The sequence below is a fragment of the Trichosurus vulpecula genome, chromosome 7 (genome assembly GCF_011100635.1).
Source record: "Trichosurus vulpecula isolate mTriVul1 chromosome 7, mTriVul1.pri, whole genome shotgun sequence".
Lineage (NCBI taxonomy): Eukaryota > Metazoa > Chordata > Mammalia > Diprotodontia > Phalangeridae > Trichosurus > Trichosurus vulpecula.
The window spans coordinates 69,164,652-69,189,427 of record NC_050579.1 but is presented as its reverse complement, the minus strand read 5'-3'; the positions used below and the strand labels follow the sequence as shown (position 1 = coordinate 69,189,427).

At 36.5% G+C, this 24,776-nt stretch overlaps 1 protein-coding gene across 3 annotated transcripts in view; it reads right to left on the bottom strand.

The window, feature by feature from the left end:
- Positions 1-8,771: 8,771 nt before the first annotated feature.
- COL11A1 (collagen type XI alpha 1 chain) overlaps positions 8,772-24,776 on the bottom strand; it is a 280,750-nt gene continuing 264,745 nt past the window's right edge. For all 3 annotated transcript variants that reach the window (XM_036766931.1, XM_036766932.1, XM_036766933.1), the window contains 10 exons: positions 24,541-24,594; positions 22,842-22,949; positions 21,855-21,908; positions 21,707-21,742; positions 21,548-21,601; positions 20,093-20,342; positions 14,412-14,524; positions 12,953-13,021; positions 10,664-10,897; positions 8,772-8,918 (listed from right to left, as the gene is read on the bottom strand). In XM_036766931.1, coding sequence (XP_036622826.1) covers positions 8,772-8,918; positions 10,664-10,897; positions 12,953-13,021; positions 14,412-14,524; positions 20,093-20,342; positions 21,548-21,601; positions 21,707-21,742; positions 21,855-21,908; positions 22,842-22,949; positions 24,541-24,594 — 1,119 coding nt within the window. The remainder of the gene's footprint in view (positions 8,919-10,663; positions 10,898-12,952; positions 13,022-14,411; positions 14,525-20,092; positions 20,343-21,547; positions 21,602-21,706; positions 21,743-21,854; positions 21,909-22,841; positions 22,950-24,540; positions 24,595-24,776) is intronic.

Here is a 24,776-nt window from a genome sequence, read left to right as displayed (position 1 = left end):
TTGCTGATTACTTCTTTTCCCTAGCCTTTGATGTATAACTTTCTTAAGTTACAATAAAACTCTTCAATTGTCTTTTTCAGGCTAGCCAGTGGTGTTCAAAGACCATTGAGTGAAAAAGGTTGGGATACTGAAATCTGAAATGTGAAAGCTTATTTTGATCATATTGTCTCAGAAATGAGTTCAAAGAAAAATGGGATATGTATTCTGTAAAATTTTAAAATAGTTATTTTCCACTATGTCAAAGAGCTTATGACAAAACTAGATGATGCCTGGAAAAGCATTTTCCTTTCTAAGCTGTTTTTTTTTCCTGCCACAAAATTGGGTTATATGAGATCATTTTCTGGAAATGACAGTTCTCAAACGTTAATAGATCTTTACTGTATAAAATAGTTGTATATGAAAACCAGAGCTTTGATGATGAAAGGAACTAGATACTTATCTTCTAATATTAGTCAAGGGCATTCAAAGTCCTCCATAAAGAGGAGCCAACCTTCATTTCCAAATTCATTTCCCAATACTCTGACATACACAAACCACTTCAGCCAGGCTGATCTATGAACTATACCCTAAAGAGGCCTCAGTCACAGACACATTTGAGTGTTGGCTCATTTTGTGATGCTTTCCCTTGAATTCTATTCCTTCCTTCCTAGATCTATTGAAATCCAACATATCCTTCAAATCAATACTAATTCAAGTCCACAGATATTTATTGCGTGCCTATTATGTGCAGGACATTGTACTATGAGCTAAAGTTACAGGGGTGAAGGACATTGCCTGATTCAAAGAGCTTACAATAGGTAAGGTAGGTACACAAATAACTCTTAATAGGCAGAGTTGGTACACAAATAACTGTAACGTAAATTAGACTATGATAACACAAAAGAGAACTCTGAATAAAGTTCTATTCAGTGAATTCAACAAACATTTGCTAAATACTTACTATGTGAAACTTAGGTGTCAGAATGCTTTTTCTACAAAAGTCCTATGCCACTGCTGCTTTATGATACATAGTGAACTGAGGGTCCAAAGGTTATTCCAAAGCAGATCAAGCTCTGACAGCTATTACCAAACTCAATTTTTGGTGAAATAAGAGGCAATCTCCTCAGCTGAGAGGGGAGAGGGAGAGAGTCATATGGGGGGCTTGAGTAGGGATAAAAAGGTTCAGAAAAAGCAGCTGTGGTGAATGGGATAGTGAATTAGTTAGGTGTGAAAGGATTGTCTTGCTGCAGTGAGGGTACAGTTGAGGTCAAAGAAGAAAAATTTGTCAGGGACCCATGATAGTTTCATGATTTTCTCTAATTTTATAGAACAGCATGTAAATAGAAGCAAAGGCAGAGGATGGTGAAAGAAATACAAGGTTTGGCTTGGTGAGGGAAGATCTGTTGATGGAGTCCTAATAGAACTGCCCCCAGTGCCAATATTTGAACTTCATTATAGCCCACTGTACCTACCTAGGCACCCCCCACCACCACCAATGTCCTAACTTATGCCTCACTGCTCACCAGAACAACAGGTGTGTCCCACAGAAATAGCAGGCATGTCCATATGATGGAATCCCAGCCACTGCCCCTAGACCCTTTCACACCAAAACTGGTGTGTTTAATTATAATCATACCATCCATTTCGCCCAAGACAAGACCACAATACCTAACTATCCATCCTGACCAGACAGGACCATAATAGCTAGCCAATTGAAGGGCAGCATGACCGGAATGTTTAACCACCGAACCATAGAAGGGACCCCTCCTCCATTACCTAATCCCTTAACAAACTCCTCCTGCCTTTTTAATATTAATCATATTCCTATATTCTCTGTAAATTTCTGTTACGTAATCAGCATCTTTACGCTATAAAAATCCATCTTGCTTTCTCTGAAGTTGCTGGTTCCTCTTGGAGCTTAGCCCACTCCATGAGAGGTGTCCATCTCAATAAATGCCTATACTTGGATTAGAGGTGGTCTGACTCCAAATTCTTTGAAACGGTTCCACCACAACACATCGTAAAACCGAAATAGTTTTGGGCCCTAGGTGAGCAGAGCCTAAACCTCAACACTGTGACAGGGTGACAGGGCAAAGGACTTGAGAGAAAATGACAGTATAGAGTTGAACTGGTTCACCAAGGTATAAAGATAGTGAAGGAAAAGCAGCGTAACCAGGGAAGTGAATTGGGAAAGAACTGAAGGGTGAAGGGGTTTTAGGTTATGGGGAGAATAAAAGACAGGGCTAGGAGTCCTAAGGGAGAGGCAAAGATAGAATAGAAAAATAAAGTAATGTTAGAGTTAATAAACATGGAAGTGGAAGACCTGTGGGTGATAGCAAGACTAAAGAATATTAATATTAATATCTATACATTCATCTCTATATCTATATCTATAGAGAGATATATAAATATCTCTCTCCTTGTCTCTTTCTCTGTCTCTCTCTATATGTATGTGTATGCACACATATACACATATATATACATATACACATATACATACATATGTGTGTGCGTGTGTGTGTGCGTAATGAAATCCCCTAGTATGAAGGCAGAGATTGGGGAGGAGATACAGACTGAGCTAGGTACTAAACTCATAGAGGTGGGAAGCCAAGTGTCTTGGGAGAAGAAAACAGCTATTTTGATTAGGTGATAAATTTAAAAGAAATATTCCTCAAAGGATAAAAAGTACTGAGTGATAATGGTAGGAAGGGAGCCTAGAAATGGCCTTAAAGAACAAGAAAGATTTCAATTCACCATCATGACCATAATCAGGGCACATAGGGAAAGAAAAAAACAGTACTTGAAAGGGTGACCAGGAATGCAGTGTTATCAATGTTATCCACAGGAAGTCAGGTCTCAATGAAAGCCAGAAAATAAATGGAGTGAGAAAGCACAAGTTTCACGATGAAAATTCCAGAGGATATCATAGAAGAGCTGAGTGGAACATTTGGAGTATAGGTTTGAGAAGAAAAGGTATAAGGGAGAAGGCAAAAGAAGATGGAAAACGGGGTTTGTATGATAAAAGCTGGGGATTTAGAATGACGAGGATGGGGAAACTATGACAGAGTGAGAATATATTAATAATAGAGGAGTGAGTTCAGGCAGAGTATTAGCAGCTGGAGAGAGGTTTGTTGAGGTAGGGAAGTGATTAGACTATTCACTACCACCATTACTATTATGCAGCAATCTGTTCTTGGGTCACTTCTCTTTTCCTAAAATTATCGCATTTGGGAATGTCCTCAGCTGCCATTAGTTCAATTATCATCTCTACGAAGATGATTCCCAGATGCTTGTATAGCCCTAACCTCTCTCCTTACTGCCAATTTTGTATCAGCAATTGCCTATTGGAAACTTCAAATTGGATATCCATAGACATTTCAAACTCAATTTATCAAAAGTGGAATTCATTGTCTTTCCTCCAAAGACCTCTCCTCTTCCTAGTTTTCCTATCACTGTAGAGGGTACACTTATCCTTATAGTTACCCATACTCACAATCCAGGTTTCATCTTGGATTGCTCACTGGTATTCACTCCATGTACACAACCTGTAGCCAAGTTTTATTATTTCTACCTTCACAATGTCTCTCAATCCAAAAAGCAACAATACCATTTCATGGGGTGCTTATTCAAATTGAATTTCAATGATCATGATAAGAATGAGCAAAAGGACTGGCAAAAAATGTGAACTAAAGGAGATCATTTGAATTAAATCAATATATACTTTAATACTCTGCTTCAATGCAAAGATGGGTATAGATGAACTTAACAAAGAAACAAGAAACACTAGAAAATATGGATCAAGAATAAGGAATGATAAAGGCCAGAGATTTGTAGGCTGCATAAAACCATTCCAGATCTACATCAAAAACAACAAAAATTCTTATAGCAAATTATTTTCATCCTCAGTGGTAGTGGAGCCTCCATGCTTGGACTCTGACACAACAGTCCCAAATGGGCTTCTAGCCTAGGAATTCTTAATCACTTAGGAGTCCATGAATAAATTTCAAGGGGTCCATGAAATCAGATGGGAAAAAAAAAACATCATCTTTATTTTAACTAACTTTTGGTCTCTTTTATAATTGTATGCATTATATGTATACATATATATACATATGCATGTGATAATGATAGTAACATTAGCTTTTACATAGCGCCTTGAGGTTTGCAAAGCACTTTACAAATATTATCTCATCATATCCTCACAACAGCCCTGGGAGTTCAGTGCTATTATACTATCTCCATTTTAAAGATGAGAAAACTGAAGCAGACAGGTTAAGGTCACATAGTTAGTACATGCCTGAGCTAGGATTTGAAATCAGGTCTTCCTGATGACAAGTCCATCATTCCATCTTCTGTGTCATGTATTCTGAGAAAGAGTGGGTAGATTTTACCAGATTGTAAAAAGTATCTATGGCACAAAAAACCGTTAAAGAAATCATGTTGTATAGGAAGTAGTAATGGTAGTGGAGACAGCATAGACCAGTATGTGTATATGTTGGGCATATTGTGTCTTTGTATAGAATGTAGGTGCAGCTAGGTGGCACAGTGAGTAAAGCAATGGCCCTGAAGTCAGGAGGACCTGAGTTCAAATCTGGCCTCAGGCACTTGACACACTTCCTAACTGTGTGGCCTTGGGCAAGTTGCTTAACTCCAATTGCCTTGCCCTCCCTCCTCCAAAAAAAACAAGAAATCTTTGTAGGGAATGTAAATTCCTCAAGGCAGGGACTATTTCATTTTCCTCTTTGTATCTCCAGTACCTAGCACAATGTTGCAGCCCCTATCACCTAAAAGGTATTCAGTAAATGCTTGCAGACTGATTACTACTTCTCTTCTAGTCAGGTTATAATTTAATAGTCTCCAATTCTATTTAGCTCAAACAGGATTCAAGGCAACACTCTATCTTCTGTATTCTCTACCTCACCCTGCCAATCTCACCCTGGTCTTGATGTTTAAATTTTGTAATAGGAAACAACGCATTTAGTATTATTTCAAACATTGAATATGATATTTATTAAACACCTATTGGGTACTGAGCACTATGTTAAAGAGGGGTGTTGACAGATCTAAACTTTGCACAAACAGGACTATTTAAATCCAAACACTTTTCATGCACATTTTTTCATGCACATGCTTCAAGATATTCTAAGTTCTGTTATGACTCTGTCCTTGGCCTATAGAATCTTAACAGTCTAATAGAAGGATAAGACCTTTCAGAGACATGATTGAGTGCACTGGAGAATTATAAAACAAAATTCTCTGCGAAGTTGGCAGATATAAACAGACATTACTAACTAGGGGAAAAGGAAAGGTTTCAGGGAGGAAATTAGGAGCAGAGGAGATGAACTTTTATGTGCACCTACAATTGCGCCAGGCACGTTGCTAAATGCTTTTTGTATCTTGTAAGAATCTAAGGCCAGATTTGAAATTCAAGTTTCCTTGACTTCCAGGCTGCTATCCACTGTGCTACCCCACTGCCTTATAACATGTAAATTGGGTTTTAAAAGAATAGATGAAGAGGGGGACAAGAGTATATGATAGTAATAAGGAATAGCATGAGAAAAGCATACAAATGGAAAAGAAATTGGAGAGTAGGATGGGATTAATTAATATCAATAAGTAGAAAACTTATTTAAGGGGAAGCTAGGTGGCACAGTGGATAGAGTACTGGGCCTGGAGTCAGGAAGACTCATCTCCTTGAGTTCAAATCCGGCTTCAGACACTTACTAGCCCTGTGACTCTGAGCAAGTCATGTAACCCTGTTCACCTTAGATTCCTCCTCTGTAAAATGATTGGGAGAAGGAAATGGCAAACTATTCCAGTGTCTTTTGTCAAGAAGAAGCCACATGGTGTCACAAAGAATCAGACACAACTGAAAAATGACTGAAAGAAAACTTATTTATGGCCAGTTGTTTGTTTTTAAAAGGTCAATTGGCATAACTGATAAACAATTCTAAATTTATAAAATATCCCACATTTCTATACTGTGTTCCAGTAGCCAAAAGACTATCCCATATGTTTAATGTCTCCCAACAAGTCTGTGAGATAGGGAGGGCAGATGTCTTTATCTTTTCAGAGAGGAGTAAAAAAGCCTAAAAATTAATAAGCCCAACATCGTCAGACTGAGGCTAGTTTTATAAGTCAGTTGAATGCTTTTCTTTTAAATTTTTCTACTTATTTCTTCAATTTAAAATAATTTCTCATGTAGAAATAACTGAACTGGTCCCGAAGATCAATCTGTGATATTATGTTAAGTGACCTGAATTTTGAAAGATTTTTAAAGGGGTGGGGAACCTGTGGCTTTGAGGCCACATGTGGCCCTCTAGGTCTTCAAGTGAGGCCCTTTGACTGAATCCTAACTTCACAGAACAAATCCTCTTAATGAAAGGATTTTTTTCTATAAAACTTGGACTTGGTTAAAGGCTGCTCCTAAGAACCTAGAAGGCCACTTGTGGCCTCCAGGCTGTAGGTTCCCCACCCTTGGATTAGAATATGCTAGTTGGGTCCTTGTTTGTTTAAAGCAAGAGAGATATTGTTTTAACCAGAATGGTCTTCATTCCTGGTGAGGACATCCTCAGAGAGAATGGTACTTACTACAAGTATCAATGTAAGGTATTTGATGGCAGGGTCCATTTTTGTTTTTGTAGCCCTAATTTGAGCACCTTGCTAGGTAGGAAGTAGGTGCTTAATAAATGTGTCTTGATTAATTAATTGATTGGTTGGTTAACTGGTTGAAGGAAAAACTATACTTTTGAAATTCAGAGGCTGATGGCCCTCAATATCAGATTTCAGGATTATTATTTATTATTTATACTTACTTTACATGTATCATGTATTTGAGACTTTTTTAAGAAATCCTTTGTAAGATGAATTCTCTTCTGTAAAGATTTGAAATCTAAAATATAGTCATTTTGAATAGATGATGGTAAGGTACAGTATTTATTTCTTCATACATAGAGTTTCTAATTATTTGATTTTCTTGACCATTACCATGCTATTCGTCACTTGCAAACTATCTCTGTCTGAATGGTTATAGTAGCCTAGAAAAGTTTTACTGAGGATTGAAAATAGAACTGTAGCCTATTTAAGAAACAGAATGATCAATCCAGGTAGACAAGACTTGAGTTTATTGATAAAATTCATATCTTCCTTCTGAAGGTGACAGTTACAACAAACTTGGGTTCAAAAATAAAAGATATTCTGAATGACAAATGTTCAGTTTGTAGTCTCAGTTTTTACAAGTATAATCTTTCATGATAAAAGACCAGGTGAAAACGAGTCAGTGGAATCTGGTATCAATTAATTTAACAATTAAAATAAGAAATAATAACAAACATTTATTTTCAAGTCTTACATATATTATGAAAAAATAGTTACAAAAGGATTGTGTTTGTGAGGTTTAAATCTTAATTCTAATTGCATCTATCTGAAAAAAAAAGTTCAGAGGGAAAAGAAACCAACCATGGAATTTGGATAGTGACTTGTATAAATTGAGTTTAAAAATAGGCTCTTTTAATGAATAGTCCGCTCACATGTTGCTTAGCAACTAGGTATACTCATATGACCTATGGCCTTTATTTGAAAAAAAAATTAAAAATTGTCATATTGGTGGGGTGGGCATATGCTATTTGGGACAATTACTTATTGCAATCTGGATCCAATTCAGGATAAAATGTTTAGCATTGATCATTTAAAAAGAACACAACTAACTGCATAAATTCATAAATAATTGCTTAGGTTCCAGTTTTAATATTAATGTGCATCAGAGAAGCACACTGAAAAAAATGTTCAGATGACATACAAGAAAGGGGCAATGGCAGATCTAACCTTTGACTGCACAAAGAATTAAACAGATCTCTTTAAATACAAGTACTTTTCATACACATTATTTTCCCACCCCAAAATATAAACTCATTTCCTTTAGGTATATACAGGTTTATAATGAAATCCTGGATTCTGGAAAGAAAAAAAAGTCTGAGGTATAGCACCATAGAACTTAGCACCCTGGAGGATGCTGCTTCTGTTTGCAATTCATCAAAAGGTAACAACAGCAGAGAAGAGTTGATTTGAGTGTGTTGCCAAAGGTCTTCCAGTTTTTTGCCACCTGAGATTTTTTGGCGACTTCAAATAACAGAGCTCTTCAACATCAATATATACAAAGGGATTTTATTATTATTATTATTATTAATTATTATTATTAACCAGAATGGAGTTGAAGTCACTGGAAATGACAGCTTTATTTCTCATAATACATACACAGTATTTATTGCCATCAACAGAATTTTGTAATTTTTATAAAGTTAGAGCCAGATGCAATTTGGAGACACATGCAAGTTTTGGAAATGGACAAAGAAAATAACAGTATAGTACTGTACATAAAATAATTACAATTTATTAAACACATCTTCTTAGCACCTCCTGTGATGGATGGGAAGGAGCACCATGTCTTTCCTATATATATATGTTATTGATGGATTTTTCTTTGTCTGTTGCTTTTTAAAAAATATAGCACCAAAGGAATCCAAATAGGGGAAGGAGAGGAGAGAACAGGGAATGAAAAATCAACCCTAAGTTTTCCATCTCTGCCACAGTATACATGTCTTTCATGATTTTTGAATAATTTTAAGTCATGTGATTCTGGCCCTACAAGGGCAACACATATTTTCTAAATAATACATACATACACAGCAAGACATTTTCTACACCATCCATATTCAAAACTTGCATGTGGCATGAAGTGGGCTGCTGGTACCAAGGTAAAATGTTTGTCGGTTTATATGTTCATTGCCCTAATCTTAACCAAGGAAACAAACTGGGCCAACTTCGAATCCAAACTTCTGATTCTGATCTCCAAAGTCATTAATCATCACATCAACAATAGGTACTTGGTCTATTTTAGGGGTGTTGATTTCAACTACACTCTTCCCAAAGCCTTTTCTTGACTGTGAAATGAAAAAAAAAAAGAAACAATGATTATGTATAAACACATTTCTCACAAGCCTTTAATGAATATATTCTGTGTCTTCCCAAGGCCAAGGAGAGAGTAGAGAGGTAGAGAAGGGAATATTTCTACCTTGTTTCTAATTTGTTATTTGTTGTTAATATTGCCACATTTCTTTGGCATTATGGAAATTATGGAAATCTTTCCAACCATTGGTGAATGTATTACAAAATTAGCCGGGCAATAGGAAAGATGAAACTACAGTACTATGCACAACAAGGGAATAATATACTATTAGGAGATGATATAGAAAGCATAATATGAAAATTGATCCTCTTTATGGGACCATATTTCACAAGTAGATTACATTTTCATGTTTTTATCATTATAATTATGATGCTATTCAGTAAATAATCATAATTAATTATTGTGACATTAACTACTACAGTTTAACTTTTGCAAAGCAGTCAATCAATGGCTTTAAATGTTACAAATATTTCTACAAGAAATAGTTTAGTAGTATATAAAACAAGCTTTAAAAAAAATGATTTCTACCTCACGCTTTTTGACTTATCTCAACTCTTTTATATTTTCTTGCTGGAGCCAGGTAACACTTTCTTAGTCATTTTTCTAATTCTCTTTTGAACTCAACGATACACACAACTGTTTCTTCACTGCTGTGACTTTGGAGGGTTTATTTACATTAAATCCTACTACTCAATGGAGTGCACTGTGGCAGAGCTTTGGTTGAATGTTATTGTTTTCATAGGAGAATTAGTTTGAAGTAAATAAGATCCCAAATAGCAGGATGGCCTCCAACTGAAGATTGGCACTAAATGTTTGCCTAATCAATAAGCATTGTGTAGCCCCAGCACCTAAACAAAATTCAAGGAAGGGTGCTGGGGAAAAGCAATCCTGTTGGAAAAAAACCCATTATCCTGAAGATTTTTCATCTGCCTCCTTGGAATCATGGACTTGGACTAAGAAACTGAGATCTTCAGTGAGGCTCTCAAGATGACTGTGCCATGGGGCGGTAGTCACAATATACAATCAATCCCCTTAGAAGCACACTTCTTGTAACTTAAATATTTTTGCCCTAGGAAAATAGGTATCTGACACATACACACAAACACACACACACACACACACACACACACACACAAACATACACACAAATTTAGATCGATAGTTTAGATGTTTATATACACACACATATACACATAGGTGTGTGCATAGGTATATGTATGTATATAGACATATATATGTATATATGAATGTATATACATATACATATAATACACACACATATACACATGCCTATATATATATGAAGGTAGCAATGAAATTATATTTGTGTGAAATTTTGTACCACTTTCTTTGCAATTGATAGAATCTTAGAGTTTCCATGATTTACTGAAGCTAAATTTTCATACCCATAAAAAGGTATATAAAATTGACAAAGGAACGGTCCTTTACTCACATTGTTTATTAATGACTGTTGCAGGAAACACAGGTTCCCCACATTACCAATACAAAATAAGCATGAGCTATACTATTGCTCCTAGGTGTTCCTAATTAACTCTGCTAAGGACATGTTACTTTAAACATCAAATCCCAAATAAAATTGGTGTCCATTCACCAAAGAAATATGACAGAGAGCTAAATGGAGAAAATGGCTAAGCAGCCTTGTCATTCTGCTAAAGGAAAAATAAAATTAAATAAAAAAGAGTCTGAGTTTCTACTTACAGCACAGCCATCATAGAGAGCTTTGATGTAAGGGTTATTGTCATAAGACATCTCTTCATCATTTGATCCCAAGAACCGGAGTGCTTTGTCATGACTGTCAGATGTCACATCATACCAAGCCACTGACTGATGACAATTGTAGGTGAAATTTTGCCTGGCAGAGGCACTCAGAAGTTTAAGGAATGTCATTTGAACCATATTAATGGAATTCCCTTCCACATCCAAGTAAGAGAGCTGTGGGAGAAAAAATGCCAGCATAAGAACATCTCTCCCCACTCCACACACCTCAAGACATCAAAGAAGGAAACCTCTGAGGACACTACATGGTGCTCAGACATATTTAGATACATCTGTTGAAACATTCTGACTGATTGAATGGAGACAGGCTTCAGGGACTAGAACACACAGACCAAGAATTTGAGGTTCAGGATTCAATTCTATCCTCCCAGTTGCCAACTCATATGCCACCAAATCATTTAAGCTCCTTGTCACAGTTTCTGAATTAGTTAAGATAATACTTCCATGTAATTGGCTCTGCTGCATCCAGATGAATGCTTTTAAAGTTGAGGTATATATAGAAACACACACATAAAAATATATATGAATTAGGTTTTATAGGGGGGAAATTATGAGTTATTAGATGGTAGAACCTTATGAAAAGAGGCTAGATTTAGTTTCTAAGGATGCCTACTACCTGGATGACCTTGGGCAATTCAACCTAGCCCACAGTTTCCTCATCTATAAATGGACAGATTGGCCTTTGGACAAGAAAGCCTGGGGTGGGAGTGTGAGGCTCTTCTTGCTCTCTATTTATGATTTTGTGATTTTTTGGCAAGATCTGTCAGAACTTCTTGGCCATTGGTATAGCCACCTACAACCCAGTACAGAAACATGCCACAATGAGGTATTGGAATAGAACTTCAGTAGAGAAAAATACCAGATAGAGACATAAAATATGAAACTCAAGATTTGAACTGTGGTGTTTGAAAATGTATTAGTGTTGTTGGGGCCACTGACTCTGAGTAGGGTGATATTGGTAGAAATGCACTGAGGCCTTAAAGCTCAAGAATTTGAATGGATCTATTTTCAACCACCCTGTGAGACTAAATAATCAAATGAAAAAATCTATACTATATGATTGTTTCAAACTTAACAACTTCAAATACATGAAATACTTTAAGTAAAAAATAAAATGAAATACTTTAAGGATTTTAATTTAAGTATTAAGTATTTAATCTAAATATTTAAATTTTAATTTAGTTAATTAAATTAATATTTTAAGTATTTTAATTTGTTAAGTATAATACTTTTTGTACTTTAAGTACATAAAATAATTTAAGTGTCTTATGAACATTTTTAAAATGTTTTTTTCCTCATTTTAAATTGTCCCTAGGAAAACTATTAATGCAAAAATGTTAATTTCATGGAAGCTTTTAAGGCTTAACTTAAACCTAAGAAGAAAAAACTGAATTTTAAATCAGAGTAACTAGGTTCAAATCCTAGCTTTGCCATTTATTATTTGTGTGACCTGGAGTAAGTCACTTTCCTCCCTAGACCTTAGTTCCCTCATCTGTAAAATTAAAGGATCGACTAAATGGTCTCTAAGGTCTCTGTCATCTCTAATTCTATTATTCTAAGATATCCATGAAAAAATTAATAGAACAGAAATATATATTATTATAATAGAGGAGGCTTGACAGTGGATATAGTGTTGAGCTGAAAATCTATTTCAGTCCTGTCTCTGCTATTGAGAAGCTAAGAGGTCATAGGCAAGTGAGCAAACTTCTATATGCCATCTGCAACTCTCTAGGAGAGTTTAACTGTGTGTTATTTAAAGTTACCAAGTGACCAAAAAGCTTAGACTACCCAATTCCTATGTGTTCTTCAATGGAGAAGACAACTTACTGACGGGGCCTCAAAAATGGCAAGAAATTTAACTCTTTTATGGCATGAAAGGGCAGAAACCATACAGAAGTATTGTCTTTTCTACAGTGGATACTCCTAATATAATCATATTGGAATGTCAAGCTCAAGTAGTCAAAAAACTGTAGCATTTAGTTTATTTCAGTAAGAATTCAGGTTGCTTCCATTCATTCTGTCAGAGAAATTTTAGTCTGTCATTAAAATCTGAGAGTAGCCCACTACATCTGAACTGAGCAGTTTCCAGAATATGGAGAGGGGTGCTTATACTATGTAATTCAGCCTTTTACAGGGATAGTATGGATTTATAACTGGAGCTTAACTTGTGATGGTAGCAATAAAGGATTGCATGGAGCAACAATAACATACCAGTTTTCCTCTCTTGAATTCACTAAACCAGCTTCCTGGTTTCTCCTTTGGCCAGGATGAAAGTCTTACCTATTATAAAAGAAGAGAATGTTTAGAAATGTTATCAAAAGAAAGAATAGTGTGTCTCTATACATTTGTGGTAAGAAAAAGAAAACAAAATGCATCTTCTATGCTATCATGGGTAGGTCATGGGAAGAACAGAGAGGGAGAAAAACAAGATAGGGGCTTCATTTTATGAAACTGGAAGGGCATTCCTCCTTCCTTTACGTGTCTCAAAAAATGTCTGGAGGTGGAAATACACTAATAGCCATAGGGCTTTGTTTGAAATCTTAATGTGGTTGGCAGTTCAAAAAGGTACTGTTTTTTCCAGCGGCCCTCTGTCAGCATGGAGAAATAAAGTCGGTATAGCTCGTGTAAAGGAGCCACTCTGAAGATCTCTCCAAAGGAAATAGCAGGCTCAGGAGGGAAAAACCATGGCCATGGAACTGGTTTTCGCATTCCATCCCCTGTGTAATTGAAGAAGTTTTATATAGCCTTGGGAATACAGTTACTGCTGAGATTCAGAAAGGGGTAGGGGGAAGGAGAGGGAGGTTTCACAATCAGAAATAATACTGATCATTGGGAGGGGAGCTTATTTCCATTTCCATAAATTTCTCTTTTATGATGAAGTTTGACTATTCTCTACTGCATAGCAGGTGGGTATGTATTTTTTTCTTTCCCATAAACACAAAGCCAACTTTTTCACTGAAAAGATCAGCCCCACATATAGCAACTTATGATGCCTTTAGGGGTTTCTGTACCTCTGAACGCTGCATATCATTTACTAGAAAAACGAGCTTCAGTACAAGAATACAAATGAAAATCAAACTCTCCTCCCATGTAGTGCACTCAGTATTCTTCTTATACTTATGCTAGGGAAGAATTTGCTCTATATCATAATGATTTGCATCAAGTTTAATTAGAAATGGAAAGCAAAGCCATTTATAGAACAAAGAAGCAATAAGACTTCATGATTTCAACTACTAGTTTAGTCTAGATGGACCATGCTCCAGAAGAATGGTTTTTATTTTACTCCATATAGGCATTTTTCTTCAGATATGGATGTTATTTGAACATAATAACGCATCTTTGAACTATGTCATGAAACATTTAGGCTTGAACAGAAAAAAAAAAAAACTGGTGCACAGCTGTGCTGTGTCATGGGATATGGGGCAATGTTAGCAAGCAAGCAGGTGCTTAGAAAACACATCTGGGCCAAAAAAAAGAGGGAGGGGCATATGTTAACTCTGTGTATCATTTCATTGCCTTACTCGTGTTTATGCAAATGGAATATACTAATTACTCTGTAAGAAAAGCAGATATATGAAAAGGTGACAGTATAATTCTCCTGTTTAGTTCAATATTGCAAAAACATGGCAAGAACTGTCAGCAGTCACCACCAAGACAGATTGGTACTTACTCCTTCAGATTTCTTGTCAGGGTAAATGCAAGTTTCTCCACCAGCTGTGAAGTTACAGTAAACTTTGAAGGAATCTCCAGAGCAACCTTGGTTTGGATCAATCCAATACTCACCTAAAAGATACACGGCATTGGTAATATGAAGAATCATTTATATAAACTGTTGTCACACTCAGAGACAGTTAGATGGGCCTAGAGTCAGAAAGACCTGAGTACAAATCCTGCCTCAGACACTTATTAGCTGTGTGACCCTGGGCAATTCACTTAACCTTCATCTGTCTCAAGTTTTCTCATCTGCAAAATGAAAATAATAATACCATCTCCCTCCTAGAGTTGTTGTGAGGACAAAATGAGATATTTGTAAAGTGCTTTGAAACCACTTAAAATGCCATATCAAAAACTAGCTATCATTATCATTATTATTAGACATGTATATATTAATACTTTTATAAATTATTTTCTTAAAGAGTAAACATCCACTAATGTGAATGAATACTGCATCTGGAATCAGAGGACCTGAGTTCTAATTTTGTTCTGTTACTAACTAGCTGTGTGACCTTGGTCAAGTCATTTAAGAACTCTGAACCTCAGTTTCCTCACTGACAAGATAAGTGGGTTCCAGCTCTAGTTTCAATATAATTCAGTTCAATTCAGTTCAACAAGCATTTATGAAACATCTGGGTACTGGGGATTACAAAGACAAAACCTAAACAGTCCTTCACCTCAAGGAGCTTACATTCTACTGGGGAGTTATTATACCACGATCTTATCTTGATGGCTCATTGTTTGACAGAGCTGATTGGTGGTTCAATGACAGCGGAGTCCAAAGTCCAGAAATGTTTCATGAGTGGCCTGGTTTTTAAGACCCATCTTAGCTACACTTGGAGAGGCTCATCCCCAGAAGGTTGGACACTAGGTTATAATCTCTATTGTCTTGCTGCTACAGGAGCTCATGAACGTTTCAATAATCATTAAATGTCAGGCACTGTGTTAACTCTGGGGATACAAAGAGAGGCAAAAAATAATCCCTGTCCTCAATGAGCTCCCAGTCTAACGTAGGAGACAACTTGTAAATAATTATGTCCAAACAAGCTACCTACCGAAGTAAGTGGAGATCATCTCAAAGGAAACATGAACTTTCTACTGTCTCTTTTAAAAGAAGAGATATATTAAGGGTAACAATCTTCAATGACAAATAGTTTAAGCTTGCCCTAACCATAATCTACCACAAAAATCTATCCTTTAAAAACATGAAACTTCCATATAGGCATAGCTTCAGGCTGACGCAAGCTTCAGGAGTCTGTAGTCATTTTTGCCAAATGGAACAGGAATTAGCATCAAGGAAAGAGACTGTCAGAGTTAGAGAAAGAAGATTTGCCTCTAAATTGTTGATCTCAATGGCTCTCTGCTAGCTATTAACTATGGGAGGAAGCTTTAAGTACCAGAATGACATTGGATTATGCATGACTGACAACCTGCAGGGCTAATTTTGGAGAGACCCTTCTCCAAGAGCTAGATAGGTAAATAACATTTCCTTGGACAAAACAACTCAAGAAATGGTGGAGGTGCCACAATGATTATTCACGCATCTTCTGAAATAGTGAAAAAGTCTGTTACTCCTCTGCTCTGATGCCTCTAGTGTTCCCCACCACCTGCAGGATTATATACATAAGAATGGACAACATTGAGAGTAAGGCCAGTTTTCTCCTGTGATGTTTTAAAAGGTTCCAGAGACATAGTTTCTAGGTAATTTAATAATTTTATTCATAAAGCCAGCAAGTTATCAATAAAAGGATGGTTATTTGGCTATTTCTCTTAGACCAAAAACAATCAAGGCTTGCAGGGCTCACAGTTTATATACCATTTTCAATGAGGAGCTGAGAGTAACCTTTGGACAGAAATCACCTCTACTCAAACCACCTGAGGCCCTGGGCTATCTAGGCAAAAGGATGGGTGGAACTCCATGGGCTTCCCCACCCTAGATTAGATTCCTTGCAAGGTTGGGTGGAGTGTAACCAAGATCTGGAGAATCAATGCAATCTCATTATCAGTAACTTCCTTCAAAAAAATCTAAACTTGTAAAAATGAGGAATTTAGAAAAAGAGGAGAGCCTCTGAATCTCCCCAAGATATTGGTTACTAATAATCATTTCTTACACTTGCTAAAGACGAATTTAGTCTTCCCACAAATTCCCTCTTCTCTTTGTCTATTCATACCTGACACTCCTTTCAAAGCCTAGACCAAACCCTATTTCTCTTTCTAATCCCTCTCCAGCCACTACAATGGACTCTGAATTTATATTGAACTTGATCACTGCTATCTGAAATGAAGACTTATAGTTTATACCTCTTTATTTGGCATAGACAAAACTGAACAATACCAGAATCCTGAGCATCTGAATTGTACCAACGCCAAATGTCCTAGCTAATGTAAAAAATAGAAGAATTTTAAAAAAAGCGTCTTTTATAAAAGAATATGTATTAGTACCTCTCTTCTATATTTGTGAATGTATCCAATCTCATTACTAAATTTCAGATCCATTTGAGTAGACTCTAGTACAGCGGTGGGGAACCTGCGGCTTCAAGGCCACATGAGGCCCTCTAGGTCCTCACATGCAGCCCTTTGACTGAATCCAAACTTTACAGAACAAATCCCCTTAATAAAAGGATTTGTTCTCTAGGGTCTAGTATAGTTCTAGTGATAATCTCTATTCAGGAAGAAATGTAGGTGATATCATTGAGGAAACAGATGATCAAGAAAGGAGTTGGTACAGCGATGTTGAAAGACTAAGTGTAAAAGCTACAATTCAATTTAACAAATTCAATTAGACATTTACTATGTGCCACATAGTGTGCTGACTTCTGGGAATATAAAGAGAAAAACAAATCATTCCCTGCCTTCCGCAAGCTAATTTCTACTGAAAGAAAACCATAGAGGTAAGTAAATACAGAATATAAACAAAATAACATTTTCTAGACCATCGGGAAAAGTCTTAAGCAGGAAGTGAAATATGAGATGAGTCTTGAAGAGAAAATGAGACTCTAAAAGGCAGAAATAAGGAAGAAGGCCTAGGAACAGACTGCTCAAAGCCATGGAGGTGGGAAGTGGTATACTATGTACAGTAAAGAAGCAAGTAGAGCTATTTGGCTTGACCATAGATTGTGATAGGACAAGTGATATAAAATAAGATGAGGAAGATAGCTTGGAGCCAGGGCCTGCAGGATTTTAAATACCAAGTAAAAGAATGTTTATAGACATTAGAAAACTAATAAAATTTCTTGATCAGAGGAGTGACATTTTGACCTCTGCTTTAGAGATATCCATTTGTAACTGTGTGGAAGATGGAGCACGGAGGGGAGAGCCTTGAGACAGGGGCACCGGTTAAGTAGCCTGCTGTGATATGCCTGACTGACAACCTGTGTGACATGGCTAGCCTGAGTGCTGCCTGGTTACTCAAAGAATGTAAAAGGACCAAGAGAAAGATTTAAGACAGTGAGAAAAATTCTCAAAAGATAAAAAGCGATGGGTGGATTGCATTCTACACCAATGCAAGAGTGTTCACATAATTTAGATCGGGGCCCGTTAAAATACTGAAGAAGCACCTACAATATGCAGAACTCTATAATATATTCCCAGAACGTAGCACAGTATCTGGCACACAGCAAATGTTTAATGAAATTTGTTGAACTGAATTGCATCTTTTCCTCTTTGTACGTGAATGTACCAATTCCTTTCCTAATCCTCTCTTTCCTCAATAGTATCACTTCTAGTCCTTCCTTCTTGTATAGAGATCACTACTAGAAATAGACTGGAGCCTACTTGTGTTTTTACTGTGCATCTTTGTATTGCCTTTTGGGTCATTGTGGTGTTCCAAGATGTACGACCATTGAGCATCACTCGGGAAAAGGAATATTTTGTTAAATAGATAGAGTGTTGCGCTGGGAAGCTACTTAGATTCCTTAAAAGCACAGTGTGATTTCCCAAACATAGGCTAGCCATCCTCTTATTGCTCAATTATGGGCCCAAGTCATAATCCAGCTGTTAAATCTGTCTCAGATGTTATAGAAGAGAAAGGTAAAATGTTGAATGATAGGATCAGAATACCAAAAGATTATGACAGTCTAAAACACTGGGTTGAAAATAATAGTATTAACTTGAATAGGAACACATTAGATTATAGATCCTAGAGGCATATGTGAAGTCTTATGTTGGAGTTTTCATAAGTAAAATATGGGGGCAGCATGACTAAGTAGCTTTTATTTTTCTTAGATAAGAAAGTTATGTTGTGCTGCAAGTTTACTGAATTGAATTTGCTGAATTTAAATATAGAATTGTTGGTACCTATACTTACTTGTTAGATACATTCTGTGCCTGATTAAAATGAAAACTTTACTCACTGTTCCTAAAATTTCAACTTGAATTTTATTTATTTACTAAGTCAATATTTAAACTCAGTGAAACTAAGAAATAGACTGGATCAGCCCTTCCTATTTTGAAGCCTGCTTCATAGCTTTTACTTTACCTATAATTGAACAAAATGATTCTTATTCAGAAGTAACCTAGAGTATTGGTAATTAAAGAGGGCTTTTAGCACTTATTCAATCAAGTGCCCTTGAAGAGTTTGGCCTTTGTTTCCTTGATTAAATTAGGAGTCCTTGATGACCTCCTTGCCTCAAGGGAAAGCTAGTTTACATTGGTTTGAGTGACGTGTTTGTGACAGCAGAAGCTTTTAGACCATGTGGGTTTAAGTCACATTTTTGTGACACTTTTAGGTCATGTGGGTGAGTCACATGTGTGACTCACCTTTGACCCTGAACAAGTTATATAAACCCAGAGGTTGGTGTTCTCCCTTGGGGCTCTCACTCTTGGAGGCGTGTTGATGCAGAGACTCTGGGCAGCTGTAGTTAAGAGCACCTCCAGCTCGTAAACCGAATGTTGGGACTTTGTTAAACCCTGGTAACTATGCATTGAGATTTGAATCAGACAAGGTCTGTCTGTTGATGTTTGTAATTTGTTTGTATTTGCTCTGAAGTTCGGGGTGCTGGCTTTTTCCCCTAAACTAAGTGAATGATATTTGTATGCTGGATTCAAATAAGATTGTTAACCCCTTAATGTTGCTTTCCTTAGTAAAGTAGATCAAAACAACTTTTGCTGGCAGCATTCTTGTTGTTGGGCTTGTGTTGGTCTTTCACCCCCATGGCTGCTGCTAGCCAAATTGTTGTTGCAACACCTAGACACACTGGCTGCTTCCATTCGAGGGACAATGCAATTTCTCATTTGGCCTAAAATGCCTCGTTAGGAGAGCTAGTGATTGAGTCACTTCTGAACTTTGAAATCCACACGCATTCAGTTAGCCAATGCAATCAGTTGAATTACACTTCCTTTACCTTAGTTCTTTATATACAGAATAAAATAAAACATCATCTTATCTTTAATCATCTAAAGTAAACTTTGTAACTCAATCAAGTCTTGTTTAATAGACAAGTGTTTTCCTTAGCAGAACTTGAATTACCTTCACTGTAAGTTGATTTTTTTTGGTCTGAATGTCTGGATCTAGTGATCATTTTCTTTAGTTTTGTTTAGAGACTGTATTAACCATATAACAAGGATTAATGAGCTGACAATACACCTTAGTAAGTCAGAGGCTCAGTGTACTTGCTCTGTCATGTATTATTAACATACCATCTGGGAAGTCTGGATGGGAGAGCTGCAGATCTTTGCAAGTTCGGGATGGATTGTTCTGGGTGCCCATGGGATACTTCATCCGCTCAATGTCTTGTTTCAGAGAGTTGAGAGAACCAAAGATTTCCTCCATGCCATCAGAGTAATCAAGGATATTATCTCCCGCATCAGCTTGCATACCCTCAGCATGCCGTCTCGTCTTTTTGGGTGACAGAATTGGTAAAGGCTGGATGACTTCACCAGGAGGGCCCTATAAATTTACAATCAGAAGTTATTACCATGCAGTATCTAAAATTCATAATGTTCAGGTGTACCCATAATTGCCTAATTACTTTGTAATTAGAAACATATTGCTCTCCTGAAGTAGATCCATAATGATCTGATTTTTAGCCTATTAGTATATTTCAGCATACAATATCTATAGAATTGGCTCATTTACTAATTTTGGCATGTGCATTATTAGTTTAGTTTCATATTCTCCAATAAACTGCCAGCTCCTATGGGCAAAGATTTTCTGACTCTGTGTATGTGTGTGTGTGTGTGTGTGTGTGTGTGTGTGTGTTTTGTGTGTGTGTGTGTGTGTGTGTGCTTCTCTTATACAAGGCAAAGTACAGAATACGGGTACCATTAACACTATCTCTCCCCCAGCATTTAGCAAAATAATTGAGAAAATGCAATTGTAATTGAAAGTAATAGAGTCTGAATGGAATCTTCCTATTTTCCTGAGTACATAAATAATTGCATGTGGAATTTTGATGCCACATCCATAAATTTTGGAATCCTTGGAACTTGTGCTTTACTACTGAGATTCTGGTTTATTTAATTTTTATGCAATCAAATTTTACTCCTCCCAGGAAAAGCAAACAATAATAACAACAGCCTACATCATCAAATGTGATAAGGGGAAAATATCCCCGTGCTTCAGACTCATAGTCTAGACATAAAAATGGACTCAAAGGACAGCTTCGGATTTCATTTTTATGTCTGGTTCCTCTGTACAAATGTACTGCCAATGCAGGAGTTAAGGCGCATTTTGGGAAGCTATATGCACCACCAGAGTAAATGCGAAATGTCTGAAGACATGGGGGACCCATAGATGGGTCCATGAGGTATGTACGCATTTGCTTTCATTGCACTAATGACATACACATGAGGGGAGTAGATATATGCCACAGTCCTGCCATAATTCTGATAATTACAGCATGAATCTTTCATTGCAAGGTATGCCTGGGATATCTTTATTCCCAGAATGTAAAACCGATTCAAAGGTAGTTTAGCTCAGGGGCGTGGAGACCTACTTTAAAGTAAGGGGTGCTTTTGTTGTTTTCCATATAATCAATGTAAATGGTTGCAACATTTGGCTTTAAGTTTTTAAATTCTTTTGCACTCAGAGAGATCATCTAAAGTCTCAGGATGTAAAATGTTAATATGACCTTAGTATGAAAATATACTCACTGGAGGCCCAGGAGGCCCAGGAAGACCACTGTCACCCTTCTGACCAGTAGGACCCTGTTGAACAGAGAAAGAAATTAATGTTATAAAGCCTGAGAAAAATACAAAAAAAGATTCACAAATGAAAAATGCAAAATTTAATAAAAAAGTAGGTATACTTACAGAGGAACCTTTGTTGCCTTTTGGACCTTGAGGACCCTAGAAAAAGGAAAATGACAATTAGGCATGAGAATTTGTGACAGTAAAGCACTATATTGACCCATTTGAGGGGAGTAAGATACTGTCAAACATATCTAGAGCATGAACTTACTGGCAAACCTGGAGGACCAGGGGGACCAACGGGACCAGCTGGACCAGGGATCCCCTAAAGAAAGAACCACGGAATTAGAGCTTTCCAGGATACATTTTTAGTTTTCCCTGAGTAGTGATGCATGCTACAGAGCTCCCTCAAGACACATGACTCAATTAGAATAGTATTATATGGTCTGTAGATGCGAGGAATGTATTTTTGCTCTTGTTCTTAAAAAAAAAAAGACACCTAAACCTGAGGTTTTACCAGTATAGGCATTCACTACGAGGAAACATCCTTCACCAATGCCCAGGGGCACAGAGTAGTTAAATGATTCATCCAAGGTCACAAAACTAGTCTATCATGAAAATGGGATTGGAATACTGATCTACAGGTCTCTAAGGCCAACTCTCTTAAGCCTGTCCAGGGCTGATCTCTCATTCTCATTTCAATATATTGATTAGAATTACAGTTATCCCTTCCAGTTGGCAGGATGGGGAGGCTAGGAACTCCTCATATCTGAAAAAACCAAGCAAAATTTTTTGGCACTCCCTTCTTACCACAGAAGTCTGAATTATTACAGTATTAAAAGATAAAATATGTTGAAATTATACAATACCAAACATATATGTTATACATTTCTGAGCTTCTAAACTTTTTTCTGCAAAATTCTGCCCAAATTCAAACTCGCATCTAATTTCTTATGCCAGCCCATGATATATTGAAACTGCAATGGGGAAAGTCATGGTGTAGAAGGGATAACTATATCGTTTTTTTCCCCTCTATGCCAGTTCATTTGTTTATATTTTCTACTTGAAAACTCTCTAACCCATAACTTGTACAACATAAAACAAAAATGATTTCTGAAAAATAAAATCCTGATATAATGCTTGAAATGTAGATCCTCTGAATTTTATTTCTTCACATATATAGAGGAATATTTCTTTACAAGAAACACTGATGGATAGACAAAGAAAGGGATAATTTAGGATTTTTTTTTTTACTAACACCATCACCCTTGGCTCCTGGAGTTCCTTGTGTTCCTGGAAGTCCTCTGTCTCCTTTTTCACCTTGTTCTCCTGGGGGACCAATCAGACCAATCAAACCAGGATGTCCCTTTGGAAAAAAAATACACACACATAGAGAAAAACAAATTTACCGCTAGTCAAACTTAATATATGGTATCAAATTCAATTTGATACTTGATACCTTTGTAGCTTTACCCCTATACTCCAAAAGCTAAATCCTCCACTGTCCTTTTAAATAGTCCTAAGTGACTCCTTGAAATAACCAACTTAAGAGATTTGGATGCGACAGCAGAACAAAAAGGTAGGGGCTAGATGGTATACAAGTATAAGTGTTATGGGGCAGCTAGGTGGCACAGTGAGTAGAGTACCAGCCCTGGAGTCAGGAGGACCTGAGTTCAAATCTGGTCTCAGACACTTGACACACATACTAGCTGTGTGATCTTGGGCAAGTCACTTAACCCCAATTGCCCTGCCAAAAAGCCAAAAAAAAAAAAAAGAAAAAGAAAATACAAGTGTAAGTGTTTTGGAGACAGCTTTTATCAAATCTAGAGTTGATTATTAAATTTTCAATGTAAGCACTTACACCTTGGAAATCAGCAAACCCTACAAACAGGGTTTAATTTATTCTTGTTATTGTTTTTTTAAACTGTCATAAGAAAGCAATGGAGAAATATTAACATGTAAATTAAATTTGAAAGTGCATTGTGACCACATTATTTTTTTCTGGAGAACTAGTCCACATTTCTCAGCATACCTAGTCTACAATCAACTCTTCTGTTTTTAGGCCCTTGTTTACCTAACAGGTTATTTGAAAGCAAATTGACATAAGCTTTCCCAAAAAAATCTACCATTGAGAGTTCAGTATCAGGAAGGAGTCTCCATTACTAACGAACCAATAATAACCATATTATGTTACATTAGAAACAAAAAGAAAATTAAAAAAAATTTTAATGAACATCTTTCATTAAAATATTATGTTCCTTCAGAGGTCTCATGTTCTTTCAACAAAATTTCTTAATCCTTAATACCTGCTTTTTCATTCTTCACAATTACTTTGCATATTGCAAAAGATTCTGTCAAATCTCTTAATATTTATCCATTCAACTTTTGTCTTTTCCTGTTTAAAACTGTCAACATTGGCATCTCATTATTCTATCTGCTTATTTTATGGACAGTTATTCTAGTATAACCATATGCCTTCCCCATATGGTTCTTTGATGGGGACCTGGAATGGGACGGTGATGGAGATAGTGGAGAACAAATCAAGCATCTTATAATTCTATAATTATAAATATATTTCTCCTACTGTTCCACACTTGACATAATGAGTCTTTCCTGAAAAAGCTGGAAGGGTGAGATTTCATGGCAGAAAAAAAGCGGAATGATCTTTAAAAAGTGATGGAATTTCAGCATATAATTTTTCCTTAAAATAGAGAACTCATTTATTCATAAAGGCCATACTCTTAGTCTTTTAGTTGTTTTTACACTTATAAGCTAATTCTATTATGAGGAATATATAATAGATAAGTAGATATGCAGGTAAACAGATATAAATGCATACATATTATATACATATACATGTGTATACATGTACATTATATGCATGCACACATATGCATATGCATTACATACACATGTATGCATACATGTGTGTTTTGGGGGTTGCATGCTTAGCTTACCTTCTCTCCTTTAGAACCAGGGTCACCTTTTAGTCCAGGTAAGCCAGGGGGGCCCTAGAGCAAACAATGAAACAAACAAATCAAAAACTACAAAATTAGTGTTTGATATATAGTTAGAGTGAATTGCCATGGAGTTTGTCAGATCTTAGAAAAGAATAGTTCAACATAATTATGGTAGAAACCAATATGAATCTGGGGACCCTAAATACCTATATGTATTCTTAAATCAGTGTGTC